Below are 21,974 nucleotides of genomic sequence, written 5' to 3'. Positions count from 1 at the left end.
CAGTAGGAATGTTCTTGAGAGGAAAGCAATGTAATCTCGACGAACCAAAATAGCCTTCCAGCTTACAAAAGACACCTATAACAAGAAATCCCTCTCCTGGAATTCCAAGATCATATATTATAATACAGTAGTCAAGCCTGAAGTCCTTTATGCCGAAGAAACACTGTCTATAACTACATATAGTCCAATGGAAAAGTCGGAGATCTAGGAAAGGAAAATACTACGAAAATTGTAGGCCACAAATTCCATAATAACGAACTTTCACACATCAGCAATGAAACCCTGTATACGAAAACAGAAAGGATTGCTGACACAATAAGGAAAAGAACTCACTTCTATGGCCACATCCTAAGAATGAACCCAAAAAGGATAACGAAAAGAATCTTCGACTATTTCCGCAATAAAAAGGAACCAAGCCGAACTGGTTTAAGGAATCTGAGAAGTACCTAGGTACAAGAGTTCCAAATTATAAAAGAGATGTTTGTAGATGGATCTTCGAAGAAAATAACCAAAGATAAAATAAAGAGGTTTCAGGACATGGTGAAGCCCAAAAGAATATACATGATTTCTGAAGAAGAGAGGAAGGCAAGATCTGAAAGGATGAAAAAGTACTGGGAGGACATGAAAACACGACTCACTAACCATTGATTGATCTATCGTACCCCAATGTGGGTGAGACGGACAATAATGATGATAATAATAATAAATCGTACATTAATAAATTTTTATTATAGACTGTTAAGCTTTTTAGTGTTCATTGTACAAGTTTCTGTGAATGAAATAAGCGCCTCCACAATCTATATTTGCAACTAACTCTGTGGCCTGGTTTAGCTTTATACCTCTTTGAAATAATTTAAAGATGAGTCCAACCATCGTCGCTTTGGTCTCCTCTGCTACTCTTACCCCCCTTGTCAGAGTCCGTTAATCTCCTAGGTAACCTGTCCTTTTCCTCATATGACCCCATCACCACCACCTACTCAGCCATCGGGTAAGTTCCTAACTTAGCTTTCTTCTTCTTATCCTCCTGGCAATCGTTCTCGCTAATTTCATGTCTGTAACTTCCAGCTAATGCAGAACATACCCCGCGTTCGTCCAATTTTCACACCCGAACAACAATGTCGACCTGAAATTTATCGGGGAACTTAACCCCTTACACAATACCGTTGTAGCAGTTGCAAACTCACTGCCACTCACTTTGCTACCCTTTAATTCGATTTCACTGAACATTCTACCATCCTGATTCTCAACCTAATTACGAAGAGGAATTGAATATGCAAGACAGCCTCTGCGGTTCAGGCGGCAGCGCGCCGGCCCCTCAACGCTGGGTTCCGTGGTTCAAATCCCGGTCACTCCATGTGAGATTTGTACTGGACAAGTTTTTCACACCAAGTAAATGCTAGATCTCTACTTTAGTTAAGGTCACGGCCGCTTCCTCCCCATTCCTAGCCCTTTCCTATGCCATCGTCGCCATAAGACCTATCTGCGTCGGTGCGACGTAAAGCCAATTGTCTAAAAATCGAGGGAGGTCGGTTGGGAAAGCTGAACGTGAGGAGCCTGACACAAAGATGTGGAAATCGATGTCAAACTCATCTAGGCACCTATTCTGCCACATTAAGAGCCCTGGGACATTAGAATGCCAAGATATTTTATTCAGATGAACCCGTAATGCATTTACCAGGTTTATTTATTGAACGGCATGATGTGCTAGGGAATATTCTCTCTTCAAATATCTACCGACCAGTCTGGCATAAGAATATCAGGAATGTCTACAAATCAACAGTTTATGTCGTTACAGTATTATCGTTTCGGCACTATCGCACCTACGTGCACTTCTATACTAATATTATAAAGAGGAAACATTTGTTTGTTTGTAACGAATAGACTCAAAAACTACTGAACCGATTTTAAAAATTACTCCACCTATAGAAAGCTACATTGCCAGTGAGTAACATTGGGCTGCATTTTATTTACAAAATAATTCGAGGCGGGGGGCACGGGGGGGGGGGAGATATACAAATAATAGGCTAATATAGACAAAATATCGAATTTGTCGAATAAGGACGAGACAAAGCTCAATTTAATCCTCTTGACGCAAAGAACAAAACTCGGTAAGCCCTACGGGCCCGAAAACCATGTTTTAAGGTCCTAAAACCAACCGTTACGGATATATTGGTACCACACTACTCCTGCTCTAGAAATCGGATAAAGTAATGAACTGCGGTAGCCATGGCAACGTCGGCTCCAGGATTCTACAGCAGCGAAATTATCTACAATAAATCACAAAAACCTAACAAGTTTCAGACATGAAAATTGATATTTGGAATCGCCTTTAAAAATAAAAGAACACAAATCGTTTTCAGAAAATCCACTTAAGGAGTGGGGTGAAAAGAAGTGAGGAAGAAGTTGAATTATTTATACGAGGATACATATATCTCAAAAAATGAAGATGTTACTGACTTTAAAATAGGTACTTGGAATCTCCTTTAAAAATGAACACACACTTTTGGGAAAATCTACTTAAGGAGGTGAAAAGAATAAAAAAGCGGGTGATTTTTTAAAATGAGTATCTTCTTCTTCTATCGCTTTACCCACACCTGTGGAGTTGCGGGTGCGAACTGTGTCGCACGTGTGGATTTGACCCTGTTTTACGGCTGTATGCCCTTCCTGACGGCAACCGTGTGTGTAGGGATGTAATCTATACTTCTATACTAATATTATAAAGAGGAAAATTTTGTATGTTTGTTTGTAACGGATAGACTCAAAAACTACTGAACCGATTTTAAAAATTACTTCACCTATAGAAAGCTACATTGCGAGTGAGTAACATGGCTGTATTTTATTTTCAAAACAATTCGAGGGAGGGCGACGGGGGGAGACATAAAAATGTTAAAATAATAGGCTAATGTAGGCGAAATCGAATTTGTCGTACAAGGACGAGACAAAGCTCATTTTAAGCCCCTTGACGCAAAGAACAAAACTCGGTGAACCCTTCGGGCCCGAAAACCATGTTTTAAGGCCATAGAACCAACCTTTATGGAGATATTGGATCCACTCTACCCCTGCTCTAGGAATCGGATAAAGAAACGAACGTCCGTAACCATGGCAACGCCAGCTCCAGGATTCTAAACAGCTAGATTATGCATGTACGTTTGGGGGCATAGCTGGCAACCAAAATTGATGCACATATGACTGGAAAAAATAAACTGTTGTGTAAGACGCTCATAGCACTCCTTTGGGCGGGGATGGAAAGGGAGTGAAGTATAAAAACAATAGCCCCAGAGATCGTTCTACAGCGACCAGCGGTAACCGACGGGCCTTTGTTTTTACGTACTGGCTTAGGTTTCAGCATTTTGCGGAGTCTGTTACCTATAGTTTAAACTATTTTCTATCAAATCATGGAGTAGTAGGATCACTGATGTTATTAGTGCCGATATTTTGGTCCACTTTGACGATCATTGTAACCATGAAAACAACCTATATACTGTACACAATTGTCAAGATGGTGCCCCCGTGACTTGAAAAAATGTCTCAACGTTTATACTCACATTCATTATATGATGTGCGACATGAGTGACAAGCCCTGAAAATTGTAATTCTCGATAATTATAGTAGTTTCGATTATGCATCGCGAATTTCCTTGATCATTTGTAATAGTTATGAAATGTCGGATCAAACAAATACATTCAATAATATTTATAATTGTGGTACTATCTAGCGGAAGTATACTTACACTAAACCTGCAGCTTTGTGAAGGGAGCAGGTATATGTAGGTGGGAACGAAGGAAAAACATGGTAGAAAAAGATCTTAGAGGTCGACGCTAATTACGAACTAATATTTAGAGGCCCCATGAAGAAAAGAAGAAGAAGATACACGATGATTCCAAACATGACAAAAAAATTCTACGTACTTAAGTAAATACACCAGTGATATAAATATCTAATGAAGTCAGTCACACCGATAGTAGGAGTAATTAAAGCCAGTTTCTGATAACCCGTACGAAGAACGGGCACTTTTGCTAGTATTTTTTATAAAAATTCATCAGAATAGCGAATTCAAACGTGTCCATAGCTTCTTTGCTCGAATATCATACATCAGTTGTCTTCAATTATACTTCTACGTAACTTTGTTATTCTGATACAGCAAATATACAGTATGTTTGTTTGCTGGTAAAACAACATCTGTCCGGTAGCTCATGGTCATGATGTAAAACATATACGGAAGACAATTAATACTAATTTATTATCCATATTTACATCAAATACTTAAGAAGTCCAGACACATAATAGCGCGCGTTGATCATTGCTAAGAGAGTCATAAGCGTAACATAGTAGCGACTTCAAATCTACAACCTATCATTGTTGCCAAGACAAGTCCAACAGTCACCCCAGCCCACTGTTAAGGGCGTACAACAGATCAGCCGAGCGGGACACACGAAAACCACTTCAATAATACAAATACCACAACAAATTCAATAAGAACAATTGTACAAATAAACATATAAGACCAAGCTCGATAACTGCAGTCGCTTAAGTGCGGCCAGTATCCAGTATTCGGGAGATAGTGGCTTCGAACCCCACTGTCGGCAGCCCTGAGGATGGTTTTCCGTGGTTTCCCATTTTCACACCAGACAAATACCTTAATTAACGCCACGGCCGCTTCCTTCCTACTCCTAGCCCTTTCCTGACCCATCGTCGCCATAAGACCTATTTGTGTCGGTGCGACGTAAAGCAACTTGCAAAAAACAAAAAAACAAAAAAAAACATATGAGAAAGCAAATACAGTAGAGACAGTACGCGACAGTTACGGATTTAGCCTTGCTAAAATGGGAGACAATTCGACGGTGGCGCTCCTAGTGACTTGACCTGAAAAAATCGCGCTAAATTCAAATATCAATGGAAATGTATATACGGAAATGGATAAATAAATAACGTCTAGAAAGAAAGTGTTATTGAGTTACTAACTTCGAAGTTGCTAAAGCAATTTTGGATGAATGAATGAAGACTTATTTAAAAGGTTATTATTCAAAGACTGAAATTAGACATATAAACAAGACGTGAAATGGACTTCTGTGAAATGGCTTGATCTTTCATTTATGCATTACTTTTTTAGCTTTAGCATTCCTGCCTGAACTCTTACGGTTGGATTTGTCTTTTTTCATTTAAAAACATTGTATCATCGCATTAAGACACTTGTCAATAAAAATATCGGCACATTCCTTACACATATGATGCAATGAATTAACATTTAATAGCTGGACAATTTTCCTCTTAACATGAAGCCTACTAACAGAAATAAAATCTATAAAATCTCGTCTTCAATCTGAGAAGAGGGATAAAAGAAAGAAAAGTATGAAAATGTTGTCGATGGTGATGCTTTGAAGAATACTTACGTACAGTTAGAGTAAAAATGTAACATACCCTTGGCTGTATAGTCGAGGATTTTTAAAGTCGCTGGCCTGGAAATAATCTGAACAGATCTTATAATTCTTATATAAGCCTAACGACCCTTCTTTCTTGTACACCTTATCCAAATCACTTATGTGACATTTCAAAACCCACAGATCACTCCTAGGCTACATCAAACACATCGGTATTGAAGGTTAACTGCTGCACTATACAATAAAATATGCGCATTACACTTTAAGCCAATTAAAATATGGGTCGAGCAGGTGAGAAGATTATGAAGTACTATAAAGATCTCTGTCACTGGAAGAATATATATGCAAACACAATATTACTTACATTTTCTTGTCACGAGGGAACCTGAAGAACGACCGCGCATTCTTCTCTACTTCATAGTTACTGCAACCAAACGCAGCACATACCTTTCCCCTTATGTTGAGAGGAGATATCATGGAATGGCACACGCTACTATTTAATTATGTCAACTCACTGAAAACGCATAAATAACACCAAAAACTTCACACAAAAATACACGTGCTCTTATGACAGTATGAGTCATTTTCAGGTCTACTCGCTAGAGAGAGCTCCAATAGCTGTCCCTCGATATCTCGCTCAGTGTCGCGTATTGTCTCTACTGTATTTGAAGAAAGTCACTGTCCCAACACAGTGGAATCTCGATATCTAGAATCACCTCGGGAACTCGAGTTATCGATATTTCCAGATATAGAAAATGTCGTTTCTAGCATGTATAACACATAATTGAATCATATATATCTACGGGCTGTTACTGAATACATTATTTTTAACAGTATTTAAAATATACAAACAAATTCTATTTTACGGCATCACTTTAATTATAACCCTTATTATAGTAACTTTTGGAAGACAGGATACAGCACATACAGTAGTGAAACAAGAAATATACCTCCGTTAACACCTTTGGAAAACATGCGTTAGTGTCTTCTGTTTGTTACTGTTAACCTTTCCTCCCTTCACGTTGAAACTTCTCATCAATACCTCGCAGCCGAGATTCGTAAATGGAGCTTGTCATCCGCGACTTCTGGGGTTGCTTTCGTACGTGACCGGTAATTAATTCACACTCGAGAAACAGCGAGGCTTCACCGATTTTCCGATCACTAGAAGTTTTAGTTTTTCTATTCCCGTCATACTAGCTCCCACATCATTGTAACCCTTTCTTTACTTGTTAACTGTTCCTCACAAATCGCAAATGTTGTATTGCACTGCTAATGTTACACAAATTCTGGTTACAGAGTATTCTTTGCTTCAACGGAGGAAAAAAAAATGGCGTATTGCTTTTATTGCCGGGAGTGTCCGAGGACAAGTTCGGCTCGCCAGATGCAGGTCTTTTCATTTGACACCCATAGGTGACCTGCGCTTCGTGATGAGGATGAAATGATGATGAATACGACACATACACCCAGCCCCCGTGTCAGCGAAATTAACCAATTATGGTTAAAATTTCCGACCCCGCCGGGAATCGAACCCGGGGCTCCTGTGGCCAAAGGCCAGCACGCTAACCATTTAGCCATGGAACGGAGGAAATGTTACCTTCAAGAAACCGAGGAATTCCTGTAACAGAATTTCGAGTAATACACGTGAAGAATAGGACAAATGGCCGGGAAATTTAAGTTACTTCGAGATACTGAAAATTCGAGTAATGGAGGTTCGATATATCGAGGTTCGACTGTATTTAAGAGTTTAAATGCAAATACATAAAAAGTAGGCTGTAGTCCATTTCTATGCTGAAAGTTCCGTTCTCTGTATAGGTTACGAATACCTGCGTTATTTATTTGATTTGGTTTATATTTACGCAATTTATTATTATTACTTATTTAAATTTGAAAAGTGTCGGCTAAAAACGATCAGTCACATTTTGCAAATTGTCCAGAATTTCAATTTTAACGTTTCAAGTCGATTATCTTACTTTAAAATAGGGAGAGAGAATTTATAATTAAAGTCATTACCTAGAGCAACTTATTTTATTACGCATGATGTATAGAAGAATGAAGTACATGTGCAGTGAAATGAAAAACACCATTTTTTTAAAAAAAATAAGGACAAATACAGGAAGTTGATCTTTCTTTCCAGTTAGGCCCCGTCGTCTACGGGAGGATCATCTGCAAAATTCAGTGTCACTTTCATCTCCGTTCGGAATAGGGTCTGGCATTAACGCATTACAATTGACCGAAAACTGTTTTAGGTGTAATAAGTCCTTCAGTTTTTCAGATGTTATAGGCAATGGTCCTTTGTACAACCTTTTTGGTTCTGTGTCCCCCACAGTGTTCTCTTTGTTTGTCTTCTTCTTTGAAACCACAACAGCTTTATTGTAACTTCTAAAATAAGTACTTTTATTCAAAATAAACATCGGCTGATGTTTGTCAATTTTCAAATCAAATCAAATCAAAATCTCTTTATTTGCAAATGAGGTGTCTACCTCGGTGGCAAATGGTACACTAAAATACATTATTGTCAAGCACTAAATTTTAAATTAACAAGATAAGAAGAATTTTTTTTCTAGAAATTTTTCTAGAATACAATGCTATACAATTTACGCTAACATTCTTTTATTAAACAAACAGATCATCCTTAATAAATTTATATTGTTTACAAAATTCTACTTATAATATCTCCTATACTTACAATCATAGTCAACTCATATACAGTATGTGGAATACTTCAAATAATACTATGCAACTGGTATAAGATTAAAATTTAGATTGCATTTATTTACTTTTTTGTAAAACCCATTTTGGAACCTAAGTAGCATAACGACCTGCTGCGTCTTAACCAGAGCCCCTTCTGCCACCACTTTTCAGAGTTCCTGAAGGGCCTTCACAGCTACCGTAGCGGTCCCAGGGCCCTCGAAGTCCACACTGTACTTTACCCCTACAGGCAGTCCCCTACTTTGGCTGTCCAAACTCCATGGACCAGGGGATGGAATTAATTTTTTCACACACATTTGTTATTTACAATAGCCTGCACTGGTCGAATGCCCTCTAACATTTCAATTATTTTCCCTGTTGCTGTTTATTCTCTTCTTGAATATCTGTACAGATTTTGGAAAAGGATCAAGCACTACCCCTGGTAAACTGTTCCACTCCTTCACGCCCTTCCCAATGAATGAAAATTTACCCCAATCGCTACTGCTAAAATTCCTTCTAATTTTATATTTGTGGTTAGTTCTGCCGATATAATTATTTCCAAACTGAAGCCTCTCACGGATTTCTCCCCATGCTTCTTCTCCTGTATAGGCTCTATATAATCCTATAAGTCTAGTTTTCTCCCTTCTCTTACTTAAAGTATCCCACCAAAGTTACTCTAACATTTCTGATACACTACTTTTTCTCCTGAAATCTCCTATTACAAACCTTGCTGCTTTCCTCTGCACACTATCTTTTATTAGGTATTCTTGGTGAGGATCCCAAACACTGTTTGCATATTCCAATAATGGACGAACCATACTTAAGTAACATTTTTCTTTTAATTCTTTGTTGCATCCTTTAAGATCTGTGTCAGTGCGACGTAAAGCAACTAGCATCCTTTAAGTAGCCTCATTATGACATGTAACGATCTGTATGCTTTCCCAACAATGTCATCAACATGACCCTTCCAGTGCAAATTACTTTCAAATCTCACACCTAAGTATTTGCACTTGCCATCTTTTGGGATAACTACCTCATCCAAAGTATATTCAAATTCAGTTTTAAAGCTCCTGTTTGTAAATGTTGTAACAGTTGATTTGCCTCCATTAACCTTCATATTATTTTCTTCAACCCATTGTTGGATACTCTCAAGGTCCCTTTGTAATTCTGAACAATCCTCAATGTTATTTATTTCCCCATAAACAATTATGTCATCTGCATACAATCTTATTTTTGATGTTATATTGTTCCCTAAATCATTTGTATATATTAAGAAAAGTAACGGACCGATTATACTACCCTGTGCAATTCCCTTCCAGACTTTCTCTTCCTGTGATATATTATTTCCTACTTTGACTTTCTGAACCTTTGAATTTAGAAATGTTCTCGTGTTGTTGTGTTTGAGTCATCAGTCCATAGACTGGTTTGGTGCAGCTCTCCATGCCACCCTATCCTGTGCTAACCTTTTTATTTCTACTTAACTATTGCATCCTACATCTGCTCTAATCTGCTTGTCATATTCATACCTTGGTCTACCCCTACCGTTCTTACCACCTACACTTCCTTTCAAAAACCAACTGAACAAGTCCTGGGTGTCTTAAGATGTGTCCTATCATTCTATCTCTTCTTCTCGTCAAATTTAGCCAAATCGATCTCCTCTCGCCAATTCGATTCAGTATCTCTTCATTCGTGATTCGATCTATCCATCTCACCTTCAACATTCTTCTGTAACACCACATTTCAAAAGCTTCTATTCTCTTTCTTTCTGAGCTAGTTATCGTCCATGTTTCACTTCCATACAATGCCACGCTCCACACGAAAGTCTTCAAAAACATCTTTCTGATTCCGATATCAATGTTTGAAGTGAGCAAATTTCTTTTCTTAAGAAAGCTCTTCCTTGCTTGTGCTAGTCTGCATTTTATGTCCTCCTTACTTCTGCCGTCGTTAGTTATTTTACTACCCAAGTAACAATATTCATCTACTTCCTTTAAGACTGCATTTCCTAATCTGTTTCCTACATCACCTGCCTTCATTCGACTGCACTCCATTACTTTTGTTTTGGACTTATTTATTTTCATCTTGTACTCCTTACCCAAGACTTCATCCATACCATTCAGCAACTTCTCGAGATCTTCTGCAGTCTCAGATAAAATAACAATATCATCGGCTAATCTCAAGGTTTTGATTTCCTCTCCTTGGACTGTGATTCCCTTTCCAAATTTCTCTTTGATTTCCTTTACTGTCTGTTCTACGTAAACATTGAAAAGGAGGGGGGAACTGCAGCCTTGCCTCACTCCTTTCTGGATTTCTGCTTCTTTTTCAAAGCCCTCGATTCTTATCACTGCAGACTGATTTTTATACAGATTGTAGATAATTCTTCGTTCTCGGTATCTTATCCATATCATCTTCAAAATCATAAATAGCTTGGTCCAATCAACATTATCGAATGCCTATTTCTAGATCTACGAATGCCATGTACGTGGGCTTGTCCTTCTTGATTCGATCCTCTAAGATCAAACGTAAAGTCAGGATTGCTTTACGTGTTCCTACATTTCTTCTGAAGCCAAATTGATCTTCTCCCAACTCAGCTTCAACTTGTTTTTCCATTCTTCTCTAAATAATACGTGTTAAAATTTTGCAGGCATGAGATACTAAACTAATGGTGCGGTAGTTTTCACACCTGTCAGCACCGGCTTTCTTGGGAATAGGTATAGCAACATTCTGCCGAAAATCGAATGGGACTTCTCCTGTCTCATACATCTTGCACACTAAATGGAAATAACCTTGCCATGCTGGTTTCTCCTAAGGCAGTCAGTAATTCAGAGGGAATGTCATCAATTCCAGGTGCCTTGTTCCTATTTAAGTCACTCACAGCTCTGTCAAACTCTGACCTCAAAATTGGGTCTCCCATTTCATCAGCATCAACAGCCTCTTCATGTTCCAGAACCAAATTATCTACATCTTTACCTTGATACAACTGTTGGATATGCTCCTGCCATCTTTCTGCTTTGTCTTCTTTCCCTAGAACTGGCTTTCCATCTGAACTCTTAATATTCATACACCTAGATTTCCTTTCTCCAAAGGTTTCCTTGATTTTCCTGTATGTAGCATCTACCTTTCCCAGGACCATACAGCCTTCGACATCCTTGCACTTCTCCTTCAGCCATTCTTCCTTAGCTACCTTGCACTTTCTATCCACTTGATTCTTTAATCGCCTGTATTCTTTTCTGCCCTCTTCATTTCTAGCATTCTTGTATTTTCGTCGTTCTTATCCAACGTATAACCCTTACGTTCAATCCTATTCCCTCCAATTTCTTTAATAATATTCCATGTTCCACTCTATCAAAGGCTTTGGAAAGATCTATGGCTACGCAATCTAACTGGCCTCCTGAATCCAACTGATCTGATATGTCCTCCTGAAGTCCCACCAGTTGTGCTTCACAAGAAAATTTCTTTCTAAATCCATACTGGCTCCTCATGAACCAATTTTTATCATCACATATCCCTCTGATGTACTTTGCTATTAAACTCTCCAGTATTTTACAAACTATACTGGTCAAGCTGATTGGTCTGTAGTTCTCTGGTTTCCTTTTATCACCCTTTCCTTTATAAAATGGTATTATTTTAGATTTCTTCCATTCTTTTGGTCTCATACTATTATTTATGACTCCAGAAATTTTAAATAAGGCACCATGTACCACCCCATTGTCTTTAATACCTCCCCAGTAATTTGATCACTTCCTGCTGCTTTTCCTTGCTGAATCAGTTGGATTTCTCTGAAAATATCTTCATTTGTGAATGAGAAGCTTCTTGTTTCCCTATGCGTCTCTCCCTCTCTATCTTCTGTTACTGTTTACAACTCCTGACAATCTTCTACCGAATCTCTGAATTCCCTACTAAATAGATTTGCTTTCTCGGTATCTGTTGAATTGTGTTCACCCCCTTCTCCCACCATTGTAGGAATTTGGATTCCTTTTCCTTTTTGATTCCTAATATATGAATACAGCTTTTTCCATTTCCCTTTGTGGTCATTACCCTCTTGAAGTATGCCATTCATATATTTCTCTTTTGCTTCCTTTTTCACTCTATTCAGTTCCCTCATTAGCTGTTTTCTATTCTCCCTACCCTCTTTTCATTGTGGTATTCTGATTGGTCTAGTTTGCATAGGGCATTTTGGTTTTTACAACTGTGACAAAAACTCAGTCCAGCTATGAAAGTTGACTTCAGTACCACAGTTTGATATTTTGAAAGCAAAGGTTTCGTTCTACTACGTCTAAGCATATCCCTCCGGTCATCTGGTGTCTCAGTGTAGACGGCTCGAATCTTTATCGCCTTCCATATAAGAATGTCCGCGAATTGGGAAAACAACTTTTACCCTATCGAAACGATTATTCTTGTGTACTATGTACTTTGCTCGTTTTTAGCCGTCGCCCTTCATTTGTATCTATTTGCTAAATATTCAAAATATAACTCGGGCTCCAGATTCTCTCTAGATAAATTCGATGGCAACTGCAGTACATTGCTTACGAATTTGTCGATAAAATTTCGAACTCTGTTTATATTACAACAGATAATTTATGAATTTTGACAGGATCAAACTGCAGTGGAACTGTGGAATATAATGCCATACTAGCAGCGTGGCATTTACTTAATGTTTGTTACTCTGTTCTGTTTCAGCAGTGGGAAGAGTTCCTCGTATCGCCACGCACCAGGCAGTGGAGAGTCTGGCAGCCTGGTAGACCTCACTCCGTCACCGTCGGACTCCGGCGTAGCGGAGTTGGAGGCTGCCTTGAGAGAACGTGACTCCGAGGTTCAGTACCTCCGTCAGACCATGGAACACAACGAACAGGTCATCTTCAGGGTGTATCAGGAGAAGGAACGGATGTGGGAGCGGGAACTGCGTCGGCTGGAGAGTGTGCATGAGGGACGTCTGCGCGTTGGGGCGCAGAAAGCTCTGCGACTTGAACAGATGCTCATGATGCAGACCTATCAGGTATACACTTCACTCTTTATGAGAATGCCTTACGTAATGTAACTTGAACTGTTGTTCAAGATGCAGATCTATCAGGTATAATCTGCGTATATGACGAGTTAGACGAATACGCTTGAACGGAGCTTTTAAAAGTGGCAAGGATCATAAAATGAAAATAAAATTGAAATTCAAGAGAACAAACAGGGGAAGGGATTAGGGATTGGAATAATTTGCCAAGGGAGATGTTCAATAGTTCCGTCTTCTTTAAAATCTTTAAAAATACTAGGCAAATAACTGAGAGGTAATTTGTCACCTGAAAAGGAGCCCTTACGGCAGATCAGTGGTGATTGATTGATTGATTGATTGATTGATTGATTGATTGATTGATTGATTGATTGATTGATTGATTGATTGATTGATTGATTGATTTAAAAATAAAATACAAAAGCTTAATGTGTAAAAACAAGCACAATTCATCTAATATTAGCCGTTTTTATAATTTATATTTCTTTTAACCAAGAATTAAATATTCAGCCACAATGAAAATTCTGATAAATTGCTTTTCAATAATGGATTTCTTAGAGGAAATAAAATTGCTGTGCTGTGAGAAGCACGACAACAATGTATCAACATTTTATTAACTGTCATCAGAGTAGGTCCCATCGATTGAATATACAGCATGCCAAGAATATCATTAAGTGCAATACGAAGAGTTCGCTAGTTTTCTTTAAATTATTTTTTGGATGAAAATGGAAACTTTAATGCTCTTTATGTTCCGAGGATATTAATTTTGAATATAATTCCATTCTCAATCGTTCATTCTTAAGCATTGTTTTGTTCAGCAGTAGGCCTATGTAGGCCAACATTGTGTAAATTATAAAATGACATTTCAATACAGCATGTGATTTTAGTTTGAATACTAAGAAAGTTATAAAATTAATAACATCAATAAATAGATAAGTAAGCCTTTCGTCCCATTATATATGCAACAGACATGAAAATAAACAGCAATAAAACATAACTTGCGAAAATATAAAACATTATATGGATTGCTCTACATTAGCCTATATGATGAGTACCTGTACCATGCAACTTGAACAGCTGTTAATACTACTGATATACCAGGTATACATTTCCCTGTTTGTATGACAAGAACCCGTACAGTGCAACTTCAACAGTTGTTTACGATGCAGACCTATCAGGTATACACTTCACTGTTTGTAGGATGAAATAAACAATATTTTTCCAAAGTTAATGGAATTTAATGTATGAAAAATAACAAATTTGTATGTTGTAATACCACATATAAATAATAACATTGTTGAAAATATAAATATTACACTGAAACCAGAAATATTACTATATTTTATTACTTTCACTTCTCGAACCCATACAACTAAGTTTTAAAATGATAAGCCAAAAAATGTTGTACCTGGGATACTTTGGAAAGGGACCAATTTCTTCTTGAATGCTGTCATAATTCAGGAAATATTGTATCTATTTAGGCAACATTTTAAAATTTTCTACTGTATATTAGAATGATATTAATCAAATCCTAACATCTTGTGTAAACAGGACTAAAATTATATAAAATATAAATTTCAGTATAGTCTCTCCTTAAATGGAGCTAGGAATCATGGGTGTAGACAAACTTAGCTCCAACTTGTCTGTATGGCAAAATATGGAGTTGATCCAAAGTGAAGACGAGGATAACACTTTGACTTTACCACATGAACATTCTCAAATGCAAATATGACACAGTATTTCCATAGAAACTCACAATTATCTGATGAGCTTTAGTCTGTTCCGTTGTTGCAGCTGCAGCAGGATAAGAAGCGGTTGAAGGAGGAGGCAGACCGTGCTCAGCGAGAAGCAAATGAACTACGGCAAGAAGTAGATCTCCTACGAGGAAGGCTTGAAGAGACGGAGTGGGGACTCTGCCAAAAGTCAGGAGAGCTTTCGCTTCTCAAAGTTCAAATCAAAGATTCACAGGTCAGTATACAAAATGTTTTATCAATGTCTCCATGGCCGTACCATGGATTTCTTTTCGGGGGCTGTTAGTATTTTCTCGTGAGTGGAGGGGAGGGCTATTAAAATCGCTAGACTTTTAGTTTTCAGATATATTTTATCGAATTAAAACAATTGAAACATTTTTGAACGGTTCGTTTTACAACTCAGCGGATTAAGTGAAAAGGTCAATTCATTACAGTCCAAGGAGCGTGGCACCGCGTGCGTAAAATGCGAGTCGGTTCTTTTTTATCGTTTGTAAAAAAATCAGGTTACTAATTACTTTTTCACTCTAATGAAAATGCTTACAGGTTTTATGCACTTTAGAAAATACATTATAGCGGCTCGACAATGTGAAAATATTTCCATATCTTTATTAAAATTATTTATTTAAATGAAAACGATATGCCATCCGAATGTCCAAACCCCATGGCGCAACAGCCCTGAAGGGCCATGATGGCCTACAACCGACCGCTGGTCAGCCCGAAGTGAAGTCCTACAGATTATGGGTGTAGTGTGGTCAGCACGACGAATCCTGCCGGCCGTAATTTTTGGTTTTCTAGACCGGGGTCGCCATCTCACCGTCAGATGGCTCCTCAATTTTAATTACGTAGGCTGAGTGGACCTCAACCAAGCCCTCAGATCCAGGTAAAAATACCTGACCTGGCCGGGAATTAAACCCGGGGCCTCCGGGTAACGGGCAGACACGCTACCCCTACACCGCAGGGCCTGCGCCAACCGAATGTCATTTCATGTAAAAGTTTGTTTCTGTTTATACAATAAAAGTGTTTCGTTAATTTACAACTTACATTTTTAAAGTTAGGTTTTTAAATTCATTTGTTTATAACTTATATAATATTTTGAATTTTGTAAGTTACTTAATGGACAAAATACATTTCATTTAGTACCGGTAATATAACTTTTACATTTGAGTAATGCTGGTGACACAAGGGCCTACTTAATATGTTTTGACACATTTTTGTTATTTTCATATCGTTCATGTCTTAACGAAGTAAATTTGCGAAGAATGCGTAGATAAGGATTTTTTACATTTTTGCCATAAATGCCAAATGTTTTGTCTTCATCATTTTTAAGAAATATTCTTCCGTATATTTTTGAGATTGTATAATAGGCCTAAATATATTCATAAATACGTATTTTCTTAAATGGAAAAGAATTACACTTTTTCTCACATAGAAAAATATTCAGTAAAAAATGGTGACAATTTCATAAATCATGCACGCCAATAATTATAACATGTATTGTGCCGCAAATTTAACTACCTGATTACATCTGCTTACGTAAGTATATTGCTGCATAAAATCTGTTTAAAATAAATTCATCCTCACATTCCAATAAACACTAACTTAACAACTATATACAAAATAACGTATATTATTGTAGCTGATATATTTTATATTGCGGTTTTGTAAAATTTGTAAGTGTGTTGGAATGTTAGAATAAGTAATCACGATATCACGATCAAACTATCACTATTTACAATATTGACTAGACATAGTTAACTGGCAGTCCAAAGCGATGTTAAGTCTAGCGAGAGCTAAATACGATTTTATACTAACTTCTCTTAATTTCTCCATGTATTTACTGCAAAGATGTCCCGTTAGGAGGGAAAAACAAAACGAACTAAAATGATTATATTTGGAAAAGGGTCCCTCACGTTTGTTGGGTTTCCCTAAACCTTCCGCGTCAATGAATCTCTTCATATGTTGGGGCTGTTCCTTGAGAGCCTTTATTTTCGTGCTTTTGAGTCAGCGATTAGCCTTTTGGTAATCGGCTGACTCAGGCAAGTGTTTTACGAATGTATATAATCTTAAGGAAAATTCTAACTTTTGAAATAATTTGTTTTATTGATCATTATGAAATATTTTAAAATAATTCATTTTCATTTAGAAACATGAATCCGCGAAACATATTGGGAGGTTAAAGACTGAATATTTTGTTTACATAAACGAGTCGGTTATTTGAATTCTATACTAGAGGATTTTGAGAAAATGTCTTTCAGACTCTTTAAGTATATTTGATAAACGATCCACACGAACAGATGTGTCAAGAACTGAAGACAAAAATTGTCATAAATAGCTAAGCTTCTAACCATTCAAGTGAATACGCTAAATAGTTCAACAATTATGTTTTCTGTATTTGTACGATGCCAATAAAAGGTCCAGACGGACCATTATGAAAATTAATAACTTGGCCTGGAGCGTAAATAATGTATTAAAACATTAAAAACCAACAGATCATATATTTAACAAAAATTAAACACTTTTCGTTCCTATATTTAGTTCTTCTCCCGGGTAGAACTGTGTTGTTTTCTCTACCTTCTGTACCTCGGATCGAGTAGGGGCATTTCAGTCGCCTTGACAAAGAATACTGCAGTGTATTCGAAACGTCGGCGAACTGTACGGGAGGTACAGAAAGTAACAACGTGGTTTAACCCGGAAGAAGAACTGTCTGTCATTTTTCTTTCAGTAAATTTGTTAACTTTATCCGTTGGGAAATATTTAAGGACGAATTAGTTCGCTACACTTTTCGAGACGTGTAGCTGTTAGCTTTAATTCGGGAGATAGCGGGTGGTTTCCCATTTTCATACGAGGCAAATTCTTGGGCTGTGTATTAAGTCCACAGTCGCATCACTTCCGGTCCCAGCCCTGTCCTAGCCATCGTCGCCATAAGTTCGTGCGACGTAAATCAAATAGCAAAAGTAAAATAAAATAATAGGCTATACTGTCAGAGATTTGAGGAGGGCTGGTATCTGGTTGAAAAGTTACATGCAGTTCGCCTCTATTGGAGGTTGCTTGATAAGAACTGCACCACCGCGAGGAATACGGCGACACGAGTTTATTTGATGGTTAAATTCAGTTGTTCTACTTCGCAAATGCTCTGTTTCATGATATAGTAGTTTCATAATTGGTTGATTTTTCTATTGTTTTTACGTCCCACTAACTACTTTTATGGCTTTCGGAGACGCGGAGGTGCCGGAATTTAGTCCCGCAGGATTTATTTTACATGCCAGTAAATCTACGACACTAGTATACTAGTCTGATGTATTTGAGCGCCTTCAAATACCACCGGACTGAGCCAGGATCGTACCTGCCAAGATGGCGTCAGAAGGCCAGCGCCTCGACCGTCTGAGTCACCCAGAGCGGTGGTTGAATTTTCGAAAACCCATATGTGCTGTTTAAATTTGTCAAGTTGTTCTGTACTTCAGGGAGCGGGAGAAGCCCCATAACCGCAACCCATATCTCCCTCTCTCCTCTCTCTCTGAAGATTACAACCAAAAAAGTCCAGACTAGAAATAATATTTTTAAATTTGCCACCAAGAACAATAGCCTGTGAGAAACCTTAGAGAATTTATATTTGCTCATACTGGTTTTATTGCAAGGCTAGTCTTGCTTGTAACTGTTTCAAAGCTGGGGATGAACAGGTTTGAATGATATATGAAATTAATTTTAGGATTTAGAAAAGTTTTACCAACTGTCAGCTATCAGCCAATTTGCATTCTGCGATTGTTGCGCGTTTTGTCCACAGACATTTAGTGAGAACTTATCTTGTTTTTAATCTTTGGGACACACTCATTTGTGAAATATTGGTCTGCTTGGAGTCATTAATATTCAGTGTAGGCTTTTAATTTAAGAGGAAAGTATCCTAATACGACAAGTGCAATATTTGTCTTTATTTTTGTATCAGATGTTAAAGGATAAATATAAAAATTACGTGTGATACATTTAATAAAATTGCCTCTGTAAGGCAGGCCATTCAACGGGGGTGGAAGGCATCTCCCGTGTATGGGAAATGGCGTGTTATTCGGGTGGAGGATAGTTTTGTGTGTGATGTAGGAGTTACAGGGATGATGGGGAAAGCACAGACAACCAGTCCCGAAGGCATACGAATTAACCATTTAAGATTAAAATATCTGACCCAGCCGGCAGTCAAACCCGGGGCCCTCTGAACCTAAGGCCACAGTGCTGAGTATTCAGCCAAAGAACTGGACACAAATTTATTATTCATGTAAATGATTATTTTATATTATGCCTTACTTGCAATAGACATGTTTGTTGCCTTTCAATCGGGTAATGAAGTGATTCTTGGAAAAAGTAATGTTAATACCTGTTGTAATTTACAATTTTGTGTTAATGTAAAAGACGAAACTAGAACCACTTTTTCAGAAGTGAATAAAGGCAACCTTGATATATTCTTATTCTTTAAATAATATCAGAAACGTATTCACATGCAGGAACTGTTAAATTAAGTCGCTATATTATTTGGGAACCTGAAAATATCAATTACAACTTCTCTTTTAATGTTCAGACAAAATATTAAAGGTAGTTGTGAAGTGTGTACATGAAAGTATTGTTGGACAATCAAGTACTTTTAAATATAACTGCGTATTTTAATAATTCTTAAAGTGAGAATTCCAGAAGTAACAAACCTTATAACTGAAAGCTATTTGTAGTACTTGTGTCCATCATCGTTATATCAGTGACAAAGTAAGTAGTGACTTCAATAACAAACAGTATCTCATAGAGCACACAGTTTTATGATAAAACAAAATAACGAAAAATATTCATATTTGAAGACAAGTTTAATTGCATATTGAGGAAATTAAAAACAGAGAATCAAAAATGAAGAAGGCAGCTTTAATCAAATAGAAATATTGTTCGCTCCATAAGTTCATTATCAAATATTTGTGTATTTTGTCCAACATTCTTCTTGATATAATACGTTTAGCAGAACCAATATGTACCTCGTACTGTAATGTGCTCATTTACAGATATAGAGGGGATTCATGACTAAATTTTTGTTTCAAATTTGGGGCACAGATTATTTTAAAAGTCTGGATATAGTTCTTGAGATGTACTTTTTCAACAACCACAAATATCTTCAGTGTGTACTTTGAATATACGTTCTTTAAAAGTAATTACAATTCAGTTTCAAGTAAGGCTTGCATGCACAAAATTGAAACAAGAAAAAATATGTGATTGCTGAATTTTATATTTCAGTATTGTTTTAATGATAAAGATTTGATACGATTTGATAATGTTTTGTTCAGGAATGAAACACGCCATGATGCTATTTATTAAATGCTTTATTTTCCACACATTTTCTAATGGTATTTTCTAGTGTTTCATTAAACTTGTATTATTTTCGACAGACTAAGAAATTAAAGAAAGCATCTGTTAAATTTTTACAATTAGATTAGTAAGACCCTTGTTGTCCTGCCCTAAATTGATTAAAAGTCAGTCATTCTTACTAGATGTTTTTTTATAATTGCAGGGAGAGCAGACAACAAAGGACCATGAGCTTCTGCAGCTGAGGGGACAAAATCGTAAGATGAAGACAGAGTTGGAGCAGCAAGAAGCAGATATAGAAGCTTTGAAAACTCTCCTGAGTGAGCGTGAAAAGGAGATAGCATCGTCGCAAGCTGAAGTTGAGCGACTAAAGTCAGAGCTTGGTGCTGCCAGTACAAAGGTGAACCAGGGTGATGCTGACACTGTTAGCGCATTGCAGACAGAGTTAGAAACTCTTCATCATGAACGAAACTCTGAGCGGGAACAGTTTGAACGCGAGCGTCTCACTTGGGCACAAGAAAAGGAGAAAGTGCTACGTTACCAGCGGCAGTTGCAATTGAACTATGTTCAGATGTTCCGTAGGACCCGGGCTTTGGAAGCAGAGATAGAGAGTTTAACTATGGAACTGGAACTGGAAAGTAAATCCGGCTGTCCTAAGAAGAAACTCCCTGCTATTGAAATGGGACATACCATCGAGCTATGATACAGCTTGTTGATTATTTGACAGGAGGAGTGTCATGGAATCGTATGTTGTAGCCTTGAAGCTGCTTGCCATTGAAATGAAACCCGTTACTGATCTCAGTGGAATAGAGCTGAAGAGTCGTGGTATATCTTTCTGTTAATGATAGGTATATCTGACTGCTCGGAGAAGATTCTTCCCCTTTTCGAATTCCAATAAAGTTGGTTGCTCAGTTTTAAGTAGACAGAGTGCCTTGAAACATTTTATGGGAAGCGAGGGGCAGTAAATACTGGCGGCCTCAGAAATAAGCATTCCTCTGAGATGGAGCCTACCACCAAACGCTAGTGTAGCCAGTTTCTCACCATTAAATAGGTGTGACAGTGTAGAGTATTGTACAGTTACTTATTCGGTGTGCTGTAGTCAAGATGAGACTTTTCATTAAACGTTGATGCAGTTTGTTGCTCACTAGTTGACATATGTGCTGTGAAATATTGTACAGGAACTGCAATGTATAGCTACAGTGTTCAGTCTTGTTTTGTGGATATTTAGTCATTGATAGGGATCTTCACAAAACGCTGAGATCCAGGACTTTTGGTGTTGATGATTGCATAGTATGAGTGACATAAACTCTTCACTTGTTGTTAGAAGTGTACTGACTGTGAAGGTGCTTTAAAAATAGTTCCGTATATAAGAAGTTATTGTATGACTCTATTTTGTTACTGACTCCAAGAATAGTAAATGAGCGCATTATTTTACAACTTCATTGTGTTATACTGCAAGGTTGAGCTCTTTGTAATAATTTAGTCTCACTTCACTTGAAAATGATATTGTAGCTGATGCTACTGTACAAGTATCAACATATACTGAGGTCATTTCATATCACAATTGTTTCTATGCTTATTAAAATGATTGTGGAGAGAACAGTCTCCTTAATTAGTGCACACGCAATCTGGCTTCAGTAATAGACTACTAGAGAATATGCTGTTGGAATCAAAGTAGTTCCTAGTTACTCATTGCTTTCACAAAACTTTGGATTTTCTCTTGCATAAGAGATTTATAATTATATAAGTAGCAGTATCCTTTGTGGGAGGAATTTCTATTATCCTCCCCATATAAGTTTAGCACAGGACTGCCTCCTCACAGTGTTGTACATCTGTACA

At 37.5% G+C, this 21,974-nt stretch overlaps 1 protein-coding gene across 5 annotated transcripts in view; it reads left to right on the top strand.

Annotated features, from left to right (window-relative positions):
* Positions 1–21,709, top strand: part of LOC136886505 (leucine zipper putative tumor suppressor 2 homolog) — a 791,346-nt gene extending 769,637 nt beyond the window's left edge. For 2 of the 5 annotated variants that reach the window (XM_067159324.2, XM_067159340.2), the window contains 3 exons: positions 12,744–13,059; positions 14,839–15,030; positions 20,341–21,709. In XM_067159324.2, the coding sequence (XP_067015425.1) occupies positions 12,744–13,059; positions 14,839–15,030; positions 20,341–20,838 (1,006 nt within the window). In that variant the 3' untranslated portion in view covers positions 20,839–21,709. The remainder of the gene's footprint in view (positions 1–12,743; positions 13,060–14,838; positions 15,031–20,340) is intronic. The other 3 variants (XM_068231046.1, XM_067159329.2, XM_067159335.2) reach the window with 3 other exon arrangements.
* Positions 21,710–21,974: the final 265 nt, after the last annotated feature.

The sequence above is a fragment of the Anabrus simplex genome, chromosome 1 (genome assembly GCF_040414725.1).
Source record: "Anabrus simplex isolate iqAnaSimp1 chromosome 1, ASM4041472v1, whole genome shotgun sequence".
Classification (NCBI taxonomy): Eukaryota; Metazoa; Arthropoda; class Insecta; order Orthoptera; family Tettigoniidae; genus Anabrus; species Anabrus simplex.
This window is presented reverse-complemented; position numbering and strand designations above follow the sequence as displayed.